The following is a 21317-nucleotide window of genomic DNA, read 5'->3' on the forward strand; positions in this document are numbered from 1 at the left end:
CCATTTCATGCTTGGAGCAGCCTAGGAAACTAAAACATGCATTTGCTTACTCATGAATGGATAAACAAATGTTGATATATCCATACAATGGAATATTATTTGACCATAAATAGAAATGAAGTACCTTGAAAACATTATTAAAGAAGTCAGTTTCATAAGGACACATATTGTATGATTTCATTTATATGAAATGTCCAGAATAGGCAAATCCACAAAGACAGAAAAAAGACTGGTGGTTGTTTAAGAGCTGGAGGGATGAGGGGATTAAGGAGTATACCTAAAAGGTACAAGGTTTCTCTTTAGGGGTGATTAAAATATTCTAAAATTGCTGGGAAACGGACTTGGCCCAGTGGTTAGGGCGTCCGTCTACCACATGGGAGGTTCGAGGTTCAGACTCCCAGCCTCCTTGACGCGTGTGGAGCTGGCCCACACGCAGTGCTGATGCGCGCAAGGAGTGCCCTGCCATGCAGGGGTGTCCCCCGCGTAGGGGAGCCCCACGCGCAAGAAGTGCGCCTGTAAGGAGAGCCACCCAGCGCGAGAGAAAGTGCAGCCTGCCCAGGAATGGCGCCGCCCACACTTCCCGTGCCGCTGATGACAACAGAAGCAGACAAAGAAACAAGGCACAGCAAATAGACACAGAGAACAGACAACCGGGGGAGGGGGGATTTAAATAAATAAATAAATCTTTAAAAATAAAAAAAAATAAAAAAAATTGCCTGTGGTGCTGGTGCTGGATGCACAACTGTGGATACACTAAAAACAATTAAATTACATACTTTCAATGGGTGAATTGTATGGTATGTCAATTATATCTCAATAAAGATGTTTAAAATTAAATGAACAAAGATTTGAATATACATTTCTTCAAAGAACATATACATATGATCAAAAAGCACATGAAGAGAAGTTCAACATCATTAATCATCATGGAAATGCACATCAAACCACAAAGAGATATCACTTCACACCCACTAGTATGGCTATTATTTTAAAAATGGAAAATAAGTGCTGGCAAGGATACAAAAAATTGGAACCCTCATACACTGCTCATAGGAAAAGAAAACAGTACAGCTGCAATGGAAAGGATTATATTCTACAAACAACTCAACCTTCATTTATTTTGTAATTTAACAAACAGCTACTAAATTCAAAATGAGTAAAAATCACAGGAATAAAATGAATCAAGTATACCATATCATTCCTCCTGTCAAAGATGCCATGAACTAGTAAGGAAGAAGGACATACCAACAAATAACAATATGTTAAAATCCTACACTAGACTAATATATTACACACATTGATAACAAGAATAAAGAATAAGCAACTTCAGTTTTTTAATATTTATAAGACTCAAAAACTCAGCAAAAAAAAAAATTTTAACATAGTAATGGACAAGCCAAAAATAGGAAACTCTTACTTGGAAAATCCTTTCCATCTGGATAATAATATTCTGTGAATTCTATATAGACAGCTGACATTTCTTGTGGAAGATACAGGGATTTTTTATTGCAGGAAATCATACTTTTGGGGGAAGAACGACATTGGTCTGCTGTAGAAACCTGAAAAATATTTAAATTAATTAAAGTCACAAGGAAGAAAAGTCCTTTTCCAAAGAAATAATGCAACATGGACATTCCAAACTCTATTAAAACAACTTACAATAATTTATTAATGGTTCTTATCCAATGCAAACTTTATTATCTATTTAATTCACAGTAAATCATTTTTAAATAACAGCCACCAACTACTTAAAAAACTATAAACCTGTTTGGATCTTTATCAATTGAAAATCAATTTTGTATGACATCCCTTGCAAATGTATTACTTTGAGCCTTAAAATAACAGATATGAAAATAATTTTATTTATACTTTTCTATGCAATGCCATTTCAAAAATATTTTAATGATGATTCTTTCTAACATATAAATATGGTAAAATTATAATTTATATATTTTAGACTTACATATCATAAAGCCATTACAAGAATGAGAAGTTTGGTATTACTGCTGTTTTCAGATCAAGAAATGGGGTCAAATGGGTTAAGTGACTTGTTAAAAATAATGTAGATAAGTAAATGGCATAGCCTGGACACAAATCTAAGTCCAAGACCAGAATGTATTCCCAGTATGCTCTTTATAATAATTCCTTATCAGAATTGCTCTACTATTATTAAAAATAATACAGCTATAAACACTCTTGTCAAATAGTTTGCTCTTTTTCCAGAAGACTACTAGTTTTAAGATTACTTTTTTTACTCTCCCCACAAAACAGCTAATTTATATTCACATAAAAAATGTATTACTAATTTCCCCAAAAGTCAAACAAAATTTTCATCAATTTTATTTATGCTAGTTTATTAGTCCCAAGATTGTATCTCAAGGTTATTTTAATTTTTTTCATTCATTCGACAAACATGTCTTTGTATTTCTCATAAGAAGTGGAATATATATCAATGGTTTATTTATGTTTCCTCATATAAATGGCCTATCAAATCTGTTGATTATTTTACAGTCTTCATAAATTTAAGTCAATTCCCTACATTACCTAGTAAGAATGTTTTTCTCTGCATATATTGGGACAAATCTTTTTCTAATAAAGTGTCACCTTATTTTAATATACAAAAGATTATTTCACTTTCTTTTTAATAATTAAGAAGTTATTCAAATTAGGATGAACATAATTTTTTTTCTAGTTACTCTTGTTTGATCTGGTTCAGTTTTGGTACATTTGTGTATGTGGGGTTTCTTTAATATACTTTATGCTCATTTATTTGGGTTATCTGTGATTCCCCTCTATGATTTACATATGAATTCATTTAAATCTTAAAATTTTCTTTTTCAGGGTATATATGCCATAATAAGGGTATCTGCAAGTATTTAATACTTTTTTAAAAATTTTATTATTCTCTCTTTTTTTTTTAAGATACATGGATCACACAGAATGTTACATTAAAAAATATAAGAGGATCCCATATACCTCACTCCTCACACACCCCGCCTCCTTCCACATCAACTTCTTTCATTAGTGTGATACATTCATTGCATATGATGAGTACATTTTGGAGCATTGCTACACAGAATGGATTATAGTTTATGTTGTGGTTTATATTCTCTCCCAGTCCATTCAGTGGGTTATGGCAGGATATATAGGATCCTGCATCTGTCCCTGTAATATCATTGAGGACAACTCCAAGTCCTGAAAATGCCCCAATATCACACCTCTTTTTCCCTCTCCCTACCGTAGCAACTCCTGTGGCCACTGTCTCCACATCAATGATATAATTTCTTCCATTGCTAGAGTCATAGGATTACAGGAAATAGGGGGGAGAGGAAGGTTGTGAGCCAACGCCCACATGGGAAAAATCTATGATAAAGTGGAGGTAAGTAGTTAATAGTTTTTTATCCCTATTTTGAATGGCTCTCTTTTGTCACATATTGTTAGCTTCATATCACTCTGGGACAGATATGCATTTCAAGTAATATTCCTGGCCTCTCTTCTAGCACTCGCTCACTCCTCCCTAGAGGCTTCTAGGGCAGAATGACTTATCTAAGTGTTCTCTGTATGTACTATACCCCCTCCTTTACTCTCTCTCTTTGGGATCTGCTTGGCTGCTGAAGTACATGTATTCAGTTCTGCTCCTCTATGCCACCTATTCAACCAAGAAAGGTCTTCAGGGGGGAGACCTGTAGTATTGCCAGGTCAATAATAGGGGAATAAAGAATGGGTAAGTCCACTTGGCTACAATCTTAAATTACGTCCTCTGGCCTTTAGTTTTAATAACGATGACATTTTTATCTCTATCAGACTCCTGCATATATCTCTCATGTGATTACAAAATCAAGCAAAGAGGGGTATTATTTGTTGGCCTCCTCTAAAACTCCAATATGCCAGAATTCCATTGATTTTTTATGGATTATTTTATAATCAATCATGTCATTAATCTCTATTCTCTACGTGTAATTATTAGATTCATAGGCACAAGACTGGATTTTGCAATGATTCTTTGTATTATCTCTCACCCCAACATTTATTACTCACTGCTTTTCAACTGTGTCACAGTCATTATCTCTAATTTATATATAAAATAATCAATAACAGAGAGCACTCATTTTGCTTTCCTTTTTGAGAGCAATTTCTCTAATTTTTCTTCACTAAGTGAAAAAAATGAAATTCTTGGTTTCAAATAAACATTCATTATCATGTTACTGAATAACTTATCAGGAATGGATTTGATATTTTATTAAATGCTTTTTTCATTAATATGATCATCTAATAATCTGTTACAATGACCATCTCCTAATAAAATAATATTTCTGTGCTTTCTTCTGTTAATGCAGAATACACACTATTTTAAAGATACTTATTTCTTCCATACCTAGAAGACTACTACTAAAAGAAAAATGATTTTATTTCCAACTCAGTGTTTTTAGAATGATCCCAAACATGCCTAAAATTATAAATATGTAATATATGATCTGTTAACCATTTAAGATATTACCATATACCTCAAAGTAGAGGTCTATAATAAAGCAATACATTTTAAACATAGCAAAGAACTTTAATGTCTGCTTTAAATAAGTTTCATTGTATATAGAAAGTAAAGAAAGAAATAACTGCATAATAAGAAAATAACAGTTAAATTAAGGATTCTCAATATTAGTACTAAGGGCCTTTGGGATCGGATAGTTCTTCAGTGTGGCTGCTATCCTGTGCACTGCAGGCTGTTTAACAGCATCACTGGTCTCCACCCACTAGATGTTAGCAGCAGCCCCGCTCTAGTTGTTACAATCAAAAATGTCCCCAGACATTGGTAAATATACTTAGGGGGTAGAGGAGTTGCAAAATCACCCCCCATTGAGAATTTCTGTGTTAAATATAAATTTTTCAGATAATGTTGTCTCAAAGTCATAGGCTTATCAAAATAAATCATAACAATTCATAAACGAAAATATAAATCTATAATTCTTTATTTCATTAAAATAAGACGTTCTATACCCTACTGTGATCATCTCAAGGATTTTGATATTAGACCATGTTATATGATTACAGCTTGAATAAGAGTAATTTAATTTAATATCCATGATATACAAAGAGATCATACAACTCAAAAATAAAAAGACAAACTACCCGATTGAAAACTGGGCAAAAGACTTGAAAAGACAATTGTCCAAAGAAGAAATACAAATGGTGAAGAAACACATGAAAAAATATCCAACATCACTACGAATTAGGGAAATATAATCACAACTACAATGCAATATTTCACACTTATACTGGCTGCTATTGAAAAGTTGGAAAACTATAAATGTTGTAGAGGATGTGGAGAAATAGGAATGCTTATTCACTGTTGGTGGGAATGTAGAATGGTAAAGTCACTGTGAAGGACCATTTGGAGGTTCCTAAGGAAGTTGAATAAAGACTTGTCATGTGACCTGGCAATACCATTACTAGGTATATACCCAGAAGAACTCAGAGCAAAGACACAAATAGACATCTGCACACCGATGTTCATAGCAGCATTATTCATGATTGCCAAAAGCTGGAAACAATCCAGGTGTTCATCAACTGATGAATGAATAAACAAATTGTAGTGTATATACATGAGGGAATATTATACAAGGGTAAGAAGTGAAGTCATGAAGCAATGACAGCATGAATGAACCTGGAGGATATTATTTGCGTGAAGCAAGCTAGACACAAAAGGATAAATAATATATGATTGTGCTATTATGAACTAAATATATTATGGAAACTCAAGGAGTTAATCATTAGAACATAGGTCACCAGAAAATAGGAGGGTAGAAAATGGAAAGCTAAGGGTTAATCTGTATAAAATTGGTAAAAAGGTTGTTTGTAAATCTTTGAAAATGAATAGAAATGGTTAAAGAATATCATGCTGTTTGTAACAAGCAGTACTATTGTTATGGATATGACATTGGTTGAAAGGGGTTAAGGTCATGTATATTATTCTAAGGAAAGCTAAAAACTGTAGCATCAGACTCTATAAGACAGTAAAACCTCATGTAAAACACGAATATGTGTGATATTGCATATATTAGACTTTTTTTGCAAAATATAAGTACAAATACACCAGAGAAGAGGAAAAAGAATAGCAGCTATGTACAGGAGGGAAAGCAGAGAGAGACTGAGAAGTGATGAGTTTTGGTCGGTTGGTTGGTTTTTGTTTATTAGTAGTATTGGAACAATGAAAGTGCTCTAAGAATGACTGAAGTAATGAACGCACAAATATGTGATTACACTGAATACCATTGATTGTATACTTTGGATGGATTGTGCTTTATTAATATGTATCAATAAAATTGATTATTAAAAAAAAAAGATAATAAAAAATCCCTTCCCGGGTTCAGTTCCCAGTGTCACCTGCAGAAGGCGAGCAAACAATCAGCAGACAGACGAGAGAACCATCTGGGGAAAGGGGTGGTTAAATTAAAAAAAAAAAAAAAAAAAAGCCTGCCCTTAAAAAAAAAACAGAGTTCTTAGCTATAAAATTATGCTCATAGAATACAATTTACTCTAGCAAATACCTGGTAGTTCAATAAAACAAAAAAAGAATTTAATTTCTTTTACTTTAACCACCAGACATACCATATATACAAAACTTAATGAACTAATATTTTCTATCCCATCTCATTTTACCATTTCATTGAACTGGTCAAGATGTTTTAAAATAAAATGGTGGCATTGGTTTATACAAGTTGCTTAAGGGAAGATTTCACTAAAAAAATAAAACATACCTGGTATATATTAAAATCTGCAAGTCTAACCACAACAGAACTAGACATTAGCTTTGCTTTTGATTGTTGAGATAATATTGAAGGAGTTCTGGAAGTCCCTTTCAGAGCTGAGACTTTCTCTGTAGGAAACAAAAAGTCCTTTCAATTTATTGTGAATTATTTTTAATAGTCGGTTTTACTATTAAGACAATGACTAGAAATAAAAATGAATGCTAATTTCTCAAACAATTTAGCATATGTGAAAACTATCAATTATAAATTGGTACAGAAATGTAAGTTATTATGATGCTTATTCTTCCTTAAAGAGAAATCACACACAACACATTTAAGATACTGTCCTACAAGAACTTCTGCCTGAAATTCTTGTTAAAAAATGAGAGAGATACAAGATATTTAAAAGTCTGAAAAATCCCACCTGGGTATTATTTTCCTTGGTTATATTAATTTTTAAAGTGTTTTGGTCCATAAGCCAATGTTAGTCTAAATGAAGGATGCAGAGGTTTTTTTAGACATTAATTAAATATAATAATTATTTACAGAAAATATATTATGATCACACACACACGTACACACAACTTAATATTAGGGGAATGCCATAATGTTGTTATAGCTAAAATACCTGTTTGTGTGTGCTGGGGAGAGACATGTGTTGGGGATTTAGGAGGTGAACCTACATTATGATCCTTTACAGCCTGTTTAAGCATTTCAACGTTGCATTCAAATTCATGTAACAACTCATTGGCCCATCCATTTTTTGTTTTGGTTGCATCACTAAAATACATCCAATGATTACAACTATCTCCTGTAAAATGAATAACAGATATTTCACTGAAAAAAATGTACAATTTTCATTCATTCTATTTTAACAATATTTCCTGAGAGATTTATCCATATTCTGAAGGGATTCTTTAATCTTCCAATAAATTTACAGACTTCATCTAGTATTGATTTTAATCTCCCTAGAAAATGATTAAAGCATTTAAATAAAATAAAATAACGGCTATGTAATTTTAAAGAAAGATTTATATGTTTTAAAGAAATTGTCACACATACCTGCTTTGTGATAAGGATAATAATCTATAGTTAGTTGAGTAAAAGAGAGTTGCATAGCCCCTCCAGTAACTCGTCTGTTTGACTCTGGGAAAAGAAAAAGATGGAACTGAAGGAGAAAGAGAGAAAGAAATACTAACCAAATATCAGAAACATTTAATTTACCACAGAAAATCTTGACTATGCTTGGAGTCCAAGTAATGGTAAATGTCTCCCTTTTATCATGAATCTATTAAGAGTTTTCAAAAATGCAATTCAACCCAATAAATATTTATTGAGCCTGTATCATTTGTAAGGTCCTTGGCTTGAAGTAAAGCAGAATCTCTGCCCTCTTAGAGCTTATAAATGATAGTAGCAGAACATTTATATTTATAGCTCTAACCATGTCAGACATTGTTTCAAATACTTTAAGAATATTTATTCATTTACTCTTCCTAACAATCCTATACAACAGCTATTATTATTAAGGCCCATTATTCCAGATAAGGCAATTGAGGCACGAAGAAATTAAACAAATAGGCTAAGTTCAGACAGCTATTGAGTACAGAACCCAGGCAGTCTTAACCACTGTACACTATATCATACTGCCTCTTACCAAAGAGGAAATTGAGACTCTATTAGGTTAGGTGATAGACTAGTGCTAGTCAAATAAAAAGTAGGTCACAAATCAGTCTAAACCCAACACAAAAATCAACTTTTAAAACAGCACAGACAAGTCAAACCAGAAGTTAGGAAAACACAAATTAAGATACAGCAATGTATACTATCCTTACATTAATTATACTCCAATTTAACTTAATTAGTAAAATTTCTAGTAAATTCAACGTGGCTCTTTCTGGGAAAATGGGAAACTGTCAAGGTAGTCAGGAGACTATGATTTCTGGTAATAAGCCTTGAGAACTATTGAATTCAAACTACGTGTTTAAACTATATTAATTTTATTGTACAGAAATACATACTTTTGATAAACATAAAATTTTTTACTTAGTAATTTATAAAAAAAGAACATTAATCAATAGTGTGCTTTAAACTGTCCCTTACTCTTTACCTATTCAACTCCAAACAGTTCTATGATAGTTCCTAACTATATGAAAGGCAATATGACGTAAAGGAAAAAACACTGGCCTGAAAAATCAAGAGACCTGGATCTATGCCCATCTCTGTGATATCACTTATAATAATTCATTGTGCTTTAAATGTGAAAATAATGCTACAGACCCAATATGAATAGCACATACATATCCTGATCACACCTACTAAACTCACACACACCCTCACTTGCAACATATATAATGCTGAAGGGGGTTTACCCATATTTTCTAAATGAATTATGACAGTCCTTTAGTACAGGAAAGCTTATCTCTGGATTTTGCCTTATATAAAATCAACTAAGGGGCTGAACAAAAGCCAAGAAGAGTACTAGATCAGAGGAATTATATGAGAAAGTGAATGTAGATGAAGCCATCTCAGATAATTCCAACCTGTAGAATGAAGAGATTTTAAGACCAAAATCAGTGGTCAGGAATTTGGCTGGAAACATGCAGATAAACCACAATGCTGATAACCCATAACACAAATAATTATGAACTGAATATGGGATAAACTTTAACTTAGGACAAATTCAAAATTAACAGAAAAGAAGGAAAAAGAAAAAATATTAAAAAGAATAAAACAAAACCACAAAAACAGATAAAATAAAAAACAAATTAAAAAAAGAAACAAATTATGAGAAAGTTTTTCAAAGGCATGTCTAATATTTCATCATCTACCAGGTGTGTCATCTACTGAGTCTTTGATATTTTTAACATAATTTTACCAGTAATACCAATAGCTAACAATTAACTAAGTTGAAGTTCTAACTACTAAAGTGAAATAAAATTTCATACCAATTTACAAATTATTACCTTTTATCTATATTTTGTATATGAATGATAAAATTATGACAAATTATTTTATGGTACACAATACATATCATATATGATAATCCAGTTTTGTAGTCAAGTCTATGAAAACCAAAATAGTTTTAAGTATGCATATTCATTACCTTTTTCTTTAGCATGAATGTCATCACATATGTGTAGATCTAGATGAGAAATCACTAAATGATGAGAGGTTTCTTTAACATCAAAGTCACTGAATTGTTTCACAATTGCATCATTTAGATCAGGAGCATTTGAAGTCTGTGGTGTCTTCACTGGCTGGGTAGATGATGCTATCATAGAACTCTAAAAAGATTCAAAACTGTCTTACCAAACTGAAAGTTATTAAATATTTGAAATTTCATACGCAAGTAAACCTAAACATTTTCAGTAATAAAGTCAAGAAAAATAAGCACAATACATTTTCTTTTGTATCAGTAAATCTGTTCCCCTAAAATGTCTGACGATTTATTGAGGAATAAAAACTAAAATTTAAAAACTGGAGTACTATATACAATTTGAATATGAACCCAATGTTTTTGTGTAAATATTTTAATAGTTGTATTTTCATATTTACAGCTTTCTTTGTTTTAAAATATATATTTATTAACTATTAAAGCATCTTATTTGAATATTATTAGTTCTATACATTAAGAAAAGGAAAAAAAACAAATGTGAGCCCTTGATACATGAGCTGTATGCACCAATATTCTACAGAAATAAATAATTTCTCTGTAGAAGCCTTAGCTATTAGTACCATTAAGTGCTTTAGTGCCTCTCATAAGAGATGTGGTATGTCCTTTGAAGTGAAATATCTGAAGAGGTCAGAAAGCAGAAGGGATTTATAATGGGTTGTGGGTTCAAATATTTTTCTCCCTAAAGAGAATACTATTGAAATATAAAAATATATATGAGCCTCTAATCTAAAATGAATCTCAAAATATAAGTATTTTGTGAAATGATGTGGTATTGAATCACAGAATTATATATGGGACTTTGGCAATATTTATCAAAATGAAGAACAAATTTTGCATGTAGGGGAAGAAGATATGGCTCAAGCAGTAGGGCACCCACCTACCACACAGGAGATCCCAGGTTCAATTTCCAGTGCCTTCTAAAGAAGATGAGCAAGACAACAAGCTGATGGGGCAAGTGGCAAGTTGATGCAACAATATGACACAATGAGACGATGCAACAAGGTGACACAATGAGGAAACAATGAGAGACACAACAAGCAGGGAACAGAGATGGCTTAAGAGATTGGGTGCTTCCCTCCCACATGGGAGGACCTGGGTTTGATTCCCAGGGCCTCCTAAAAAGATTAGCAGACAGAGAGCACACAATGAAGAGACACAGAGAGTAGGCAGCAAGTGCAGACCATAAGTGGGAGTATAAAAAAAAAACTCTTAAAAAAATTTTTTTTTGCATGTAAAAAAATTGACCATTTTCTAATCTAGAACAATGAACTATTAGTAAAACTAGGTCTTATTATTTTAGTCTGTGCATATTTTTACCCAGATTATACCATTACGATCTATGATCATAATAAAAGAATTCTAAAGTATATTTACTAAATGAGAAACTCTCAATGAAAACGATTGGGACCAGAGTAATTAAAGAAAAGAAAAGCTGATATATAACTATGAAACTATAAATTCTAGGGGCACAAGCAAAACTATTAATTAACTGTAAAATAAACTGATTTTTTTCATTTTTTCCTCATGCCTATCCCATCTATTTTCAAAGCCTTAACAGACCAGTATTTATGTCTTTGATGGTAATGTTTTAAGAAATACTACTTCTTTAATCATGCTTTCTGTGTTCATCAAGAAAAATACTGATATAAATTTTAAAACAAAACAATCTCCATGAACCTTTTTTTTTAATACTGTGGTAGGTTCAGGTTTTGGATGATATTTCTGGGTGGGGGGAAAAGGGCTGCTATAAACTCTTCTGATTCCTGAACAATTCTTACATTTCTTAATTTTAAGCATAGTCTTCTTTCACTTCTAGGGAAGGAAGGGATAAAGCCAAGCAAATACATATAACAGAAGATGGCTGTAAAGTTGTTAAGTCAAACAAAGGAATACTATCAACTACTCCACTCTCTTATTCTATCCTCTCAGTACCTCAAAAAATCAGAACTATAGTATGACATATTATGGAGCAACAAAAAGTAATAATTACAAACACTAACAAAATGGAAGAAAATTTTAAGTACCCACTTACTAACAACTAGCAAAAAACCTATAAGGAAATACCTCAAAATGCTAACACTGCTTTTGTTATGGAGGTAGGATTATGGAATTTTTCATGGTTTCCAATTTCCTAATCTATTATCTACTTTTAGTTTCCTAATGAATAATCCATTTTATAAAAACATATCCAGGGAAGCGGCTGTGGCTCAATTGATTGGGTTCCCGTCTTCCATATGAGAGGTCCTGGGTTCAGGTCCCAGGGCCTCTTTGTGAAGGCAGGCTGCCCCACGCTCACGGAGAGCTGACAGCCGGCACCTGCTGATAGCTGACGGCCTGCGCCTACGGACAGCTGCCATAGCAAGATGACGCAACAAAGGGAGACAAGCAGACACAGAGTAATACACAGCGAATGGACAAAGACAGCAGATAGCAAGCAAGCCGCAAGGGGTGGGGATAAATAATATATATTTTCATATACATAATACATATATAACATTATACAGTAAAATATCTAGATAAAGAAGATTCTTGAACTCAAAGCCTTATAATCTATTTCATATAAAGAAAACACCAATTAACCATTCTGATTTTTAACTTTTGCATGTAAAAGAAGTTTTTTTAAATTTTTTTCTGATAACTTAATAGCATACCTGTGTAGGTTCAGGAGCCATACTCTTCCTTTGATCTGTTGATTTTTCTATTGCTTCACTAAGAGATTTTGCATATTGTACCATGGCCTTCAACTGAGAATCAGTTAAAACCCATAATAAGTCATCCAACATTAGAACTAGCTTTGTTGCTATGACATTGCAGTCCTTTAACTGTTAGGGAAAATAATTAATAAAATTAACCAAGAAATAAAACTTATAATGCACTTGCATTAAAAAATATGATAAAAAATTTTTTAATAGAATTATATGGATCCTTTCTTCCTTAAACAAATATTTATTGAGTTCACGGGAGTAGATGTGGCTCAAGCAGTTGAGCACTCACCTCCCATATGGGAGGTCCCAGGTTCAGTTCCCAGTGCCTCCTGAAAAAACAAAAACAAACAACAAGCAAAACAAACAAAAAAGCCAACTCAGGGAAGGAAATGTGGCTTAGTGGTTGAGCACCAACTTCCCACATACAAGGTCCCAGGTTCAATCCTTGGCCCCCAGTACCTCAAAAAAAATTTATTAAATTCCTATAATATGAAGGGATTATCTCCTGGTACTGGATATACAGTGGTAAACAAGACTTACAAATTCCTTGTACTTAACTGGTATAAGTTATAAAGTACTTATATAAATAGGTACCATGTGTTCTAAATTCTTTACTTATAATAAATAACTTAATTTTGCATTTAGAGCTAATAAATTATTTATTTAGCCATATTAGTTTAAAAATTTTAGTAGAGAAAAGGGGCATTATAATTAATTAGAAACAAATACTATTTTAACCATTTCAGATAATTACATTTCAGATTTTACATTTCAGATAATCTATACAAAGTGCCGTACTCTGAAAAAAATTTTTCAATTTAATTTAATACAGTTATTTGTGTCTACAAAAACATATTGTGTAGACTTTAATTGAGCCATAGTGTATGGTCTCACTGATGTGAACTAAATACAATGAGTAACTTATGGAGTTAAGCTATAGAGTATAGGTTAGTAGGAGACAAAATACGCATAGAGAAGGGGGAGCTGATGGTGAATGTAGGTAGATCTGATAAAGTTGATTGTTAAATATGTGGAAATGGATAAAGTTGATAGTAATATATTATAGTAAGTATCGCCAAAAAAGCTGATTTATAAACATGATTGTGCCTGAAAGAGGTAATCTAGGGAGGTTGACTTTAATTGGAAGACAGCTAGAGGATAACTAGGGACCGTATAACAGTGATTTTGGTAGTAAGTGAAGATTGTAGTTAGTAACACAAATACAAGAATGTTCCTCTACTAACAGCATGAAAGAATATGGTGATAAATGGGAAAAATACAACTAATATAACTGAAGGACTATAATAAAGAGTAATATTGCAATATTTTTGTAGCAAAGGCAAAGAAATTACCATATCAATGCTAAAGGTAAAAAAAAAACCCACAAAAAAGCAAATATGGAATTTAGGTTTAGATGTGTATATGACCACACTATTTTTTTTTTCATTTTCTTCATTAACAAGGAGATTTTGGTCATGTCATTTAACCATTCTGTGCTCATTTATTCATCTTTCTGAAAAACTGAGTTTGTTTTTAGGATTAAATAAGATAAAGGTGCCTAGACAGGATTTTTTAAAGTATTGCTTTCAGAATTTGTTAAGCTGCCTTTTGTCAGTTATTTTATATTTTGAAGTTGATATAAAGTTTAGTAATTTTAAGGAAAAAAAAGTTCTTGGCAATTCCAATAATTGAACATGAATCCAAAATGTAATCCTTTTGACTTACTCTTCTTTTAAGTGTGACTCTGATTTTTGATTGGTTGGTAATTAATCGAACAGGAGCACACATAATTTCAAGATGTGAACTTTGGGTAGCATCTGCCTCTATTCGAATCATCTGCCAATTTATTTCTTTAAATGTCAAAACCTAAGGAAAGCAAAGAAATTAGCTTCATATATTCATGCAGAATAGAATGAGGAAAATGTAATAAAAACAAGAAAAAACGTAAAATGTATCTTCCAAACAAATTCTTGTAGGACATTATAGATATAGTCACCATTCTTTTATTTTTTAACTGTATACTTCCATCTAATTCAATAAAATAGCTTCATAATTATATTCTCATCTGGAAAGCAGTTTAATACTTTACACAGAAAAAATTCTATGTAATTTAATTAACATGAAGTACAAGGAGTATTTGAATTGTGACCGCAAAAAATTTAAATAACAGTTCCCAGTTTTTTAAATTTAAAATTCAATTTTGAGTAGCTGGGAATATAAAACAGCGCTCACTAATTCTACAAACTGAAAGATTTATTACAGTAAAAACATTAATATATACACATTTTATAATGAAATGATTACAAATAAAACAAAGAAAGTTAAAAGGCAAGCGGAGTAAATGCGGCAACCATAAAAAGTGATTATTTTAAAGATTCTCTTCTATTTATCACTGACTAAATATTTTAAAAAAGAAAGAAAAGAAAAAAATCTTTACCTCTCCTCTCTGTGGATCTTGAATACGAGTAGATCTTAAATCTCCATGTTCCCAGTTTGCATTCACACTATATATCCGTAGCTGGGAAAGTTCAAAGGAGGCATTGAAGGCTTTTGCTCCAATTCGAATGACAATAGAATTTACAGAAACAGTAATTCCCTCCACTACTTTTTCAGCAAAGCCATATTCACTGGAAAAACAAAGCATAACAAAAATATAATGCATTGAAGCCAAAAATAAAAATCACTAAAAAGAAAAAGTTACCTGTTAATATTCTCAACTACACATATCCGTCATAATAGTATATTATACCTTTGCTAAAAAATCTGTTAAAATAATATAGCATAGTTACATGTAAATCATAAATATGTTCTCAAAATGACACAAGACAGAAATATTGGAGGGAAACAGATGTGGCTTAAGCAGTTGACTAACACATGTCAGTCCCAGGTTCAGTTCCCAGTACCTCCTAAAGAAGATGAGCAAGATAGCGGGTTGACACAACAGGCCAGCATGGTGAGATGATGCAACAAAATGTTTCAGTGAAATTTTAAAAAAGATGCCACAGGAGACACAACAAGGAAACACGAGAGACACAACAAACAGGAAGCGGAGGTGGCTCAAGCAATTGGGAGGTCTAAAGTTCCGTTCCTAGTGTCTCTTAAAAAGAAGATGAGCAGACATAGAGAGCACACAATAAACAGACACAGAGAGCAGACATCAAGCACAAACAATGATGGGGGGAGAGAAATAAAATAAATCTTTTTTAAAAATTGGAAACTTCTAAACTTTTTTTCACTCATAAAAATTTATTTCACACTTTTTTTTTTTTTACTTTTTATGGTTTTATTTCACACAAATAAAACTTGAAAATAAGCTGCCTATTCATTTTCTTCGCTGTGTAGCCGGGCATTGGGATTGGTGACTTCTAATGGCCAGCTGGGCTGCTCTTTCTATGATGGCTTTGCGGTTCTTGGAAGAAACATTGTGAGCAATCTCAGCACAGTAGGATTTGTTGCACATCAGCAGCACTTTCAGCTCCTTGACAGTGTGGACAGAAACTTTCGGAAGCTGCTGGGTAGCATGTGCTTCGTTTTCTGGTTGCTCCGGCATTGGGATTGGTGACTTCTAATGGCCAGCTGGGCTGCTCTTTCCATGATGGCTTTGCGGTTCTTGGAAGAAACATTGTGAGCAATCTCAGCACAGTAGGATTTGTTGCACATCAGCAGCACTTCCAGCTCCTTGACACTGTGGACAGAAACTTTCGGAAGCCGCTGGGTAGCATGTGCTTCGTTTTCTGGTTGCTCCCATAACCGATGTTGGGCATCAAGATCAGGCCCTCGAATCTTCTCCGCACCCTGTTGTCAATGCCTCTGGATTTCCACCAGTTACTTTTAATTTTGACATATCTGTCTGACTGGTGCCTGATGAACCTTCCTGGTCCTCTTTTTGATGATCTGGGGCTTCACTAGGGGTCTGAGGGCAGCCATGATGCCGGGTCGGAGATGGCGGCCACCTCTGTAGGCAGCGCCAAGGAAGAGAGCCACACTTTCATATAAATATACACAGGTATGTTCTAAACATGAAGGTATTTAACAATGCTACTTAGTTTAAAAATGTATCAAATGCAAACAGACCAGTGACTTAAGATGACATTTACCCCAACAACATTCTTGTCTCTTTCTTGTTGAACTACCCCCCCACTTCAGCCCCTTTTCAGGACATTCATTTTATAACAAAGCTCTATAACACTGTCAAAATATCAGCTTCTTATTAACCAACGAAGCCAGTGCATTAGGCTCCTGGTTACCTAAACAAGAAACTGAGATAGTAAACACTGCTATGGCACTGTTATAAAACACTGTTTTATAAAAATTTTTGTAAACAAAATATTATTTTTATAACTATTTCTGTGAAAAAAATTCCAAAGTACAATCAGAACAATGTCCTTAGTATCTCCGGAGTACAAGAGTTCTAAAAATAAATAATTACAACACCAAAGCAATGGCATATAAATTTGCTTTTGTTCTTTTAAAGGATTGAAGCTATGCATACACTATATCCAAACAACTCTCTAAATTGTTATTAAAATCAATATACAAAACTGTCTATTCTTAAAATGCATTAATCCAGACCACTGGCATCTATAAAGCACAAAATAGAGCAGGATATAGCATCCAATTGGGATATAGCCTCAAAAGTTAGGAATAAGGTCAGAGAAAGTTCACTTTCTATAATTCAATTCAACAAATATTTATTGAACATCTACCGTGTGAATGATGCTGGACATAAGAAAAACAAAAATTTAGGTGCAGCATTACAAAGCTTGCAAATTACTTGGGGACAAAAAAACAATATACCCTAGAGTAACTGTAATATAAGGCAGACTGTAATTACAGGCTTTAAAAAGGAACCAGTGGTGTACTGGGTGAAGAAAAGAAGAAATTGCTTACAGCTAGAGAGAAATACATCTAAGAAAGAAGGATGAAATTTCCACAGGAGAAATGAGAAGTAAAGGGAATCTAAGAATACAGAAAAGCATGAGCAAAGGACGCATAAAGATAGGAAAGCATAGGTCATATTACAGAATGATGAGAGTACAGTATGAGTAGAATAGACTATCAATATATTTCAGCAAGAGGGGTGGGGGAAGTTTGTCCAATTGGCAGACCACTTAAATTATCATCAATATATTCAATATTCGTAAATCCATGTCTCTAGACCAGATGTCTCACCAGAACTTCAGAAAAATTCGGGAAGCGGATTTGGCCCGGTGGTTAGGGCGTCCGTCTACCACATGGGAGGTCTGCGGTTCAAACCCCAGGCCTCCTTAACCCGTGTGGAGTTGGCCCATGCTCAGTGCTGATGCGTGCAAGGAGTGCCCTGCCACGCAGGGGTGTCCCCGCGTAGGGGAGCCTCACACGCAAGGACTGTGCCCTGTAAGGAGAGCCGCCCAGCACAAAAGAAAGTGCAGCCTGCCCAGGAATGGCGCCACACACACGGAAAGCTGACACAACAAGATGATACAACAAAAAGAAACACAGATTCCCATGCCGCTGACAACAGAAGTGGACAAAGAAGACGCAGCAAATAGACACAGAGAACAGACAACTGGGGTAGGGTGGGGAAGGGGAGAGAAATAAATAAATAAATAGGTCTTTTAAAAAACAAAACCAAACACTAGTTCGTTTTGGAGGCACTATCATCAGAAGGATGAAGCCTGAATCAATGACTGAGGTCCACATTTTTTCTCATTACATTGTCCATTATAAATTAAAAAGGTAGAAATACATGTAAGTGTCTTTGGAGTTTGGTTAATTGTCAGATTTTTACCACCTTTACATGAAATGATTGTGAATTTACAGTGTTTTAATAGAACATCAATCTGTGAAGGCATTGTCAGGCCAGAAGCCCTGCTTAAACAGCCAACCTGTTAATTTGTCTCTTTTTATATTTAAGCTAGAAATATGAAATCACTGTTTCCCTAAATCCCATGACTATAAAGAATCATCTGGGACATTTGTTAAAAATACAGATTCTTGATCTCCATTCCAAAGCTACTGCATCACAATTTCTTGAGAAGAAACTGAAACTCTATAGATTTAATAAGCACCCAAAGTGATTGTTACAATACGACAAGCCTGGGAAACAGATTAACCATACCACCATACATAAAATATAGGGATTATCATCATATGATTACAATGCCAAAATTAGAAATCTTACTGATACTATAAAAGTATACAATAGGAAAAACTTTATCAAGTATACTAAGCACACATTGAAAAATGGTTCATTTCTACTGTGCCTATTAAAATAATCCTTTATTAATATCACATTTCCTGGTCTTCTTTTCCTCTTTCAATAACCTTATGCATCACTACTTTTCCTCCAATTCTTTCTGACTTTAGGTAATTTAAAGACCAACTGCCCCAATTCATTCTATCAATCCTGAAATCATAATATAAACTTTAAAATCTCAAGTTGCTGGATGATGCATGAATTATAAAGTGTTAATTTGGAAGCTCTTTGTTACCTGTACTCCAAATATAAAATGCACAGCTGATAAGCATGACCATCAGTCAATTCTAGCAAAAGAGTGGATCATTCTTAGATTCCCATGTGGAAAGCCAATGATCAAACTGTAGGTATTCTAATATAATGCACTAATACAAGGATGGTTAAACCTTTGTGGACCAATGTTCATAGCAGCATTATTCACTATTGCCAAAAGATGGAAGCAACCCAAATGTCCATCAATAGATGAATGGATAAGCAAATTGTGGTATATATATACAATGGAATATTACTCAGCTGTAAGGAATGCATGGGATAACATGGATGAATCTTAAAGACCTTATGTTGAATGAAGTAAGCCTGGCACTGAAGCACAAATATTACATCAACTCACTGATATGAATTAAGCAAACTGAGCAAGCTCATGGAGCTAGAGTGTGAAAGACAGGTTTGCAGGAGACAGAAAGGGAGTAGAGCATGGTGAGCTGATGCCCATAAGGGCAAAATCTATGATAAAGTGGAAGGGCATAGTTATGCAGCGGATGGGCATGACAGTGATGCAGTGACATGATTCGGTTTGGCAGTGCTGGTCTTTGAGAAATAGTAGAGTGGGGGGTTGGGTTGGTCTATCCACAGGACTGGGAGGAGGGGCGATGGAAGGAACAAATGAACTCTAGGGATTTGCAGGTCTGTGGTTAAACCTATAATACTGGAAATGTTCTTTTGGCAAATATGGCAGGGAAGGGTTACTGGTGTAGGGTGCTGGGTGTGTGGGGGTGTATACAGGATAGGGTGCACCTGGGACAGGCTTCTATTGGATAGCTAAGTGTTCATCTTGTCATAGTGTGTTATATAAGTGGGTGGAGACCCACACAATAAACAAGAAAATATTAAACTCCCATTCTGGGGAGTCCTACTATGTTCTCAATTAGAGGGACAAGAATCTCTCAAAACACAGACAGTGCCTAATAAAAGAAAACAAACCAATATGTCAAGCCCTCAATATTACTGTAAGTAACTATGAGTGTTATTCTTCAAAAATTGAAACTCAGTGGTTACCATAGGTTCCAAGGGAAAGGGAGGGAAGAATAGAATAGATGGAACATAGGGCATTTTTAGGGCATTAGAATTGTTCAGCATGATCATGCAATAATGGATATAGGCTACTTCAAATTTTTCCAAAACCTATAAAAATGTATGCTCCAAAATGTAAACCATAATATAAACCATTTGACTATAGTTAGTGGCAATGCTTCAAAATTTGTACATCAATTGTAATAAATAGACTATCCATATGTAAAATGTTATCATTTAGGGAGAAAGGAAAAGAGGGAGGGTTTTGGGTATATGGGAATCACCAGTATTCTCTATGTGAATTTCTGTATCCTAAAGCTCCTTTGAAAATGAAATGAGAAAAATTTTATTTTGTCAATATACAAGATAGATCTTACAGTGATGAAAGACACAATGTCTAAAATATTTTTTTTCAAATTATTTTAAAATATTTGTGCTTTATTGGTTATTTTTTAAATTACTATTCATTTTTTATTAATTTTATTTGGTTATTTTGTTGGCTTCATTTTTGGAAAGGTTTTGGGTCACAGCAGGAGTGGGGGAGGATCATTGGTATGGGCTGTTAGTGATGTGGGGATGCATGGGAAGGGGTTCACCTGGGCATACCTCTAAGACATATATGTTCATGTGTGCATGGGACATTGTCTTGGTGGGTGGAGATTTGCATAACAACCGAAAGAATATTGAATTCCCATCCTGGGCCGGGGCGGGGGGGGGAGCGTGTTACATTCTCTAACAGGACAGCAAAATCCCTTGCATGCAAGGACAATATTTAGTGAAGGAAGGCAGATTATGTCAGGCCCTTGACAATGATTGTACTCATGAACCTTTTCTTATGAAATTGAAACTTAGCCTAGTATTACATACTGCCTAAGAATTACCTCCTGAGGGCCTCCTTGTTGCTCAAATGTGGGCTCTCCTCAAGCCAAACTTGGCATATAAACGCACTTCCTATCCCCTGGCATGGGACATGACTCCCAGGGATAAGCTTCCCTGGCACCAAGGGATTATTACCAAGTGCCAACTAGCAATACCCCTAGATAAAGACATTGACCAAAAGGGGAAAATGGTAAATACAAATGAGTTTTTATAGCTAAGAGATTTCAAAGTGAGTTGGGAGGTCATTCTAGAGGTTACAATTATGCACATCTCAGCAGGACGTC

The 21317-nt window shown here is 34.0% G+C and overlaps 1 protein-coding gene across 13 annotated transcripts in view; it reads right to left on the reverse strand.

Annotated features, from left to right (window-relative positions):
• Positions 1 to 21317, reverse strand: part of BLTP3B (bridge-like lipid transfer protein family member 3B) — a 147262-nt gene that overhangs the window by 63648 nt on the left and 62297 nt on the right. For all 13 annotated transcript variants that reach the window (XM_058308593.1, XM_071219016.1, XM_071219017.1 and 10 more), the window contains 8 exons: positions 15064 to 15253; positions 14352 to 14492; positions 12573 to 12743; positions 9850 to 10030; positions 7809 to 7892; positions 7375 to 7557; positions 6756 to 6874; positions 1418 to 1559 (listed from right to left, as the gene is read on the reverse strand). In XM_058308593.1, coding sequence (XP_058164576.1) covers positions 1418 to 1559; positions 6756 to 6874; positions 7375 to 7557; positions 7809 to 7892; positions 9850 to 10030; positions 12573 to 12743; positions 14352 to 14492; positions 15064 to 15253 — 1211 coding nt within the window. The remainder of the gene's footprint in view (positions 1 to 1417; positions 1560 to 6755; positions 6875 to 7374; positions 7558 to 7808; positions 7893 to 9849; positions 10031 to 12572; positions 12744 to 14351; positions 14493 to 15063; positions 15254 to 21317) is intronic.

This window comes from Dasypus novemcinctus, chromosome 12 (genome assembly GCF_030445035.2).
Source record: "Dasypus novemcinctus isolate mDasNov1 chromosome 12, mDasNov1.1.hap2, whole genome shotgun sequence".
Lineage (NCBI taxonomy): Eukaryota > Metazoa > Chordata > Mammalia > Cingulata > Dasypodidae > Dasypus > Dasypus novemcinctus.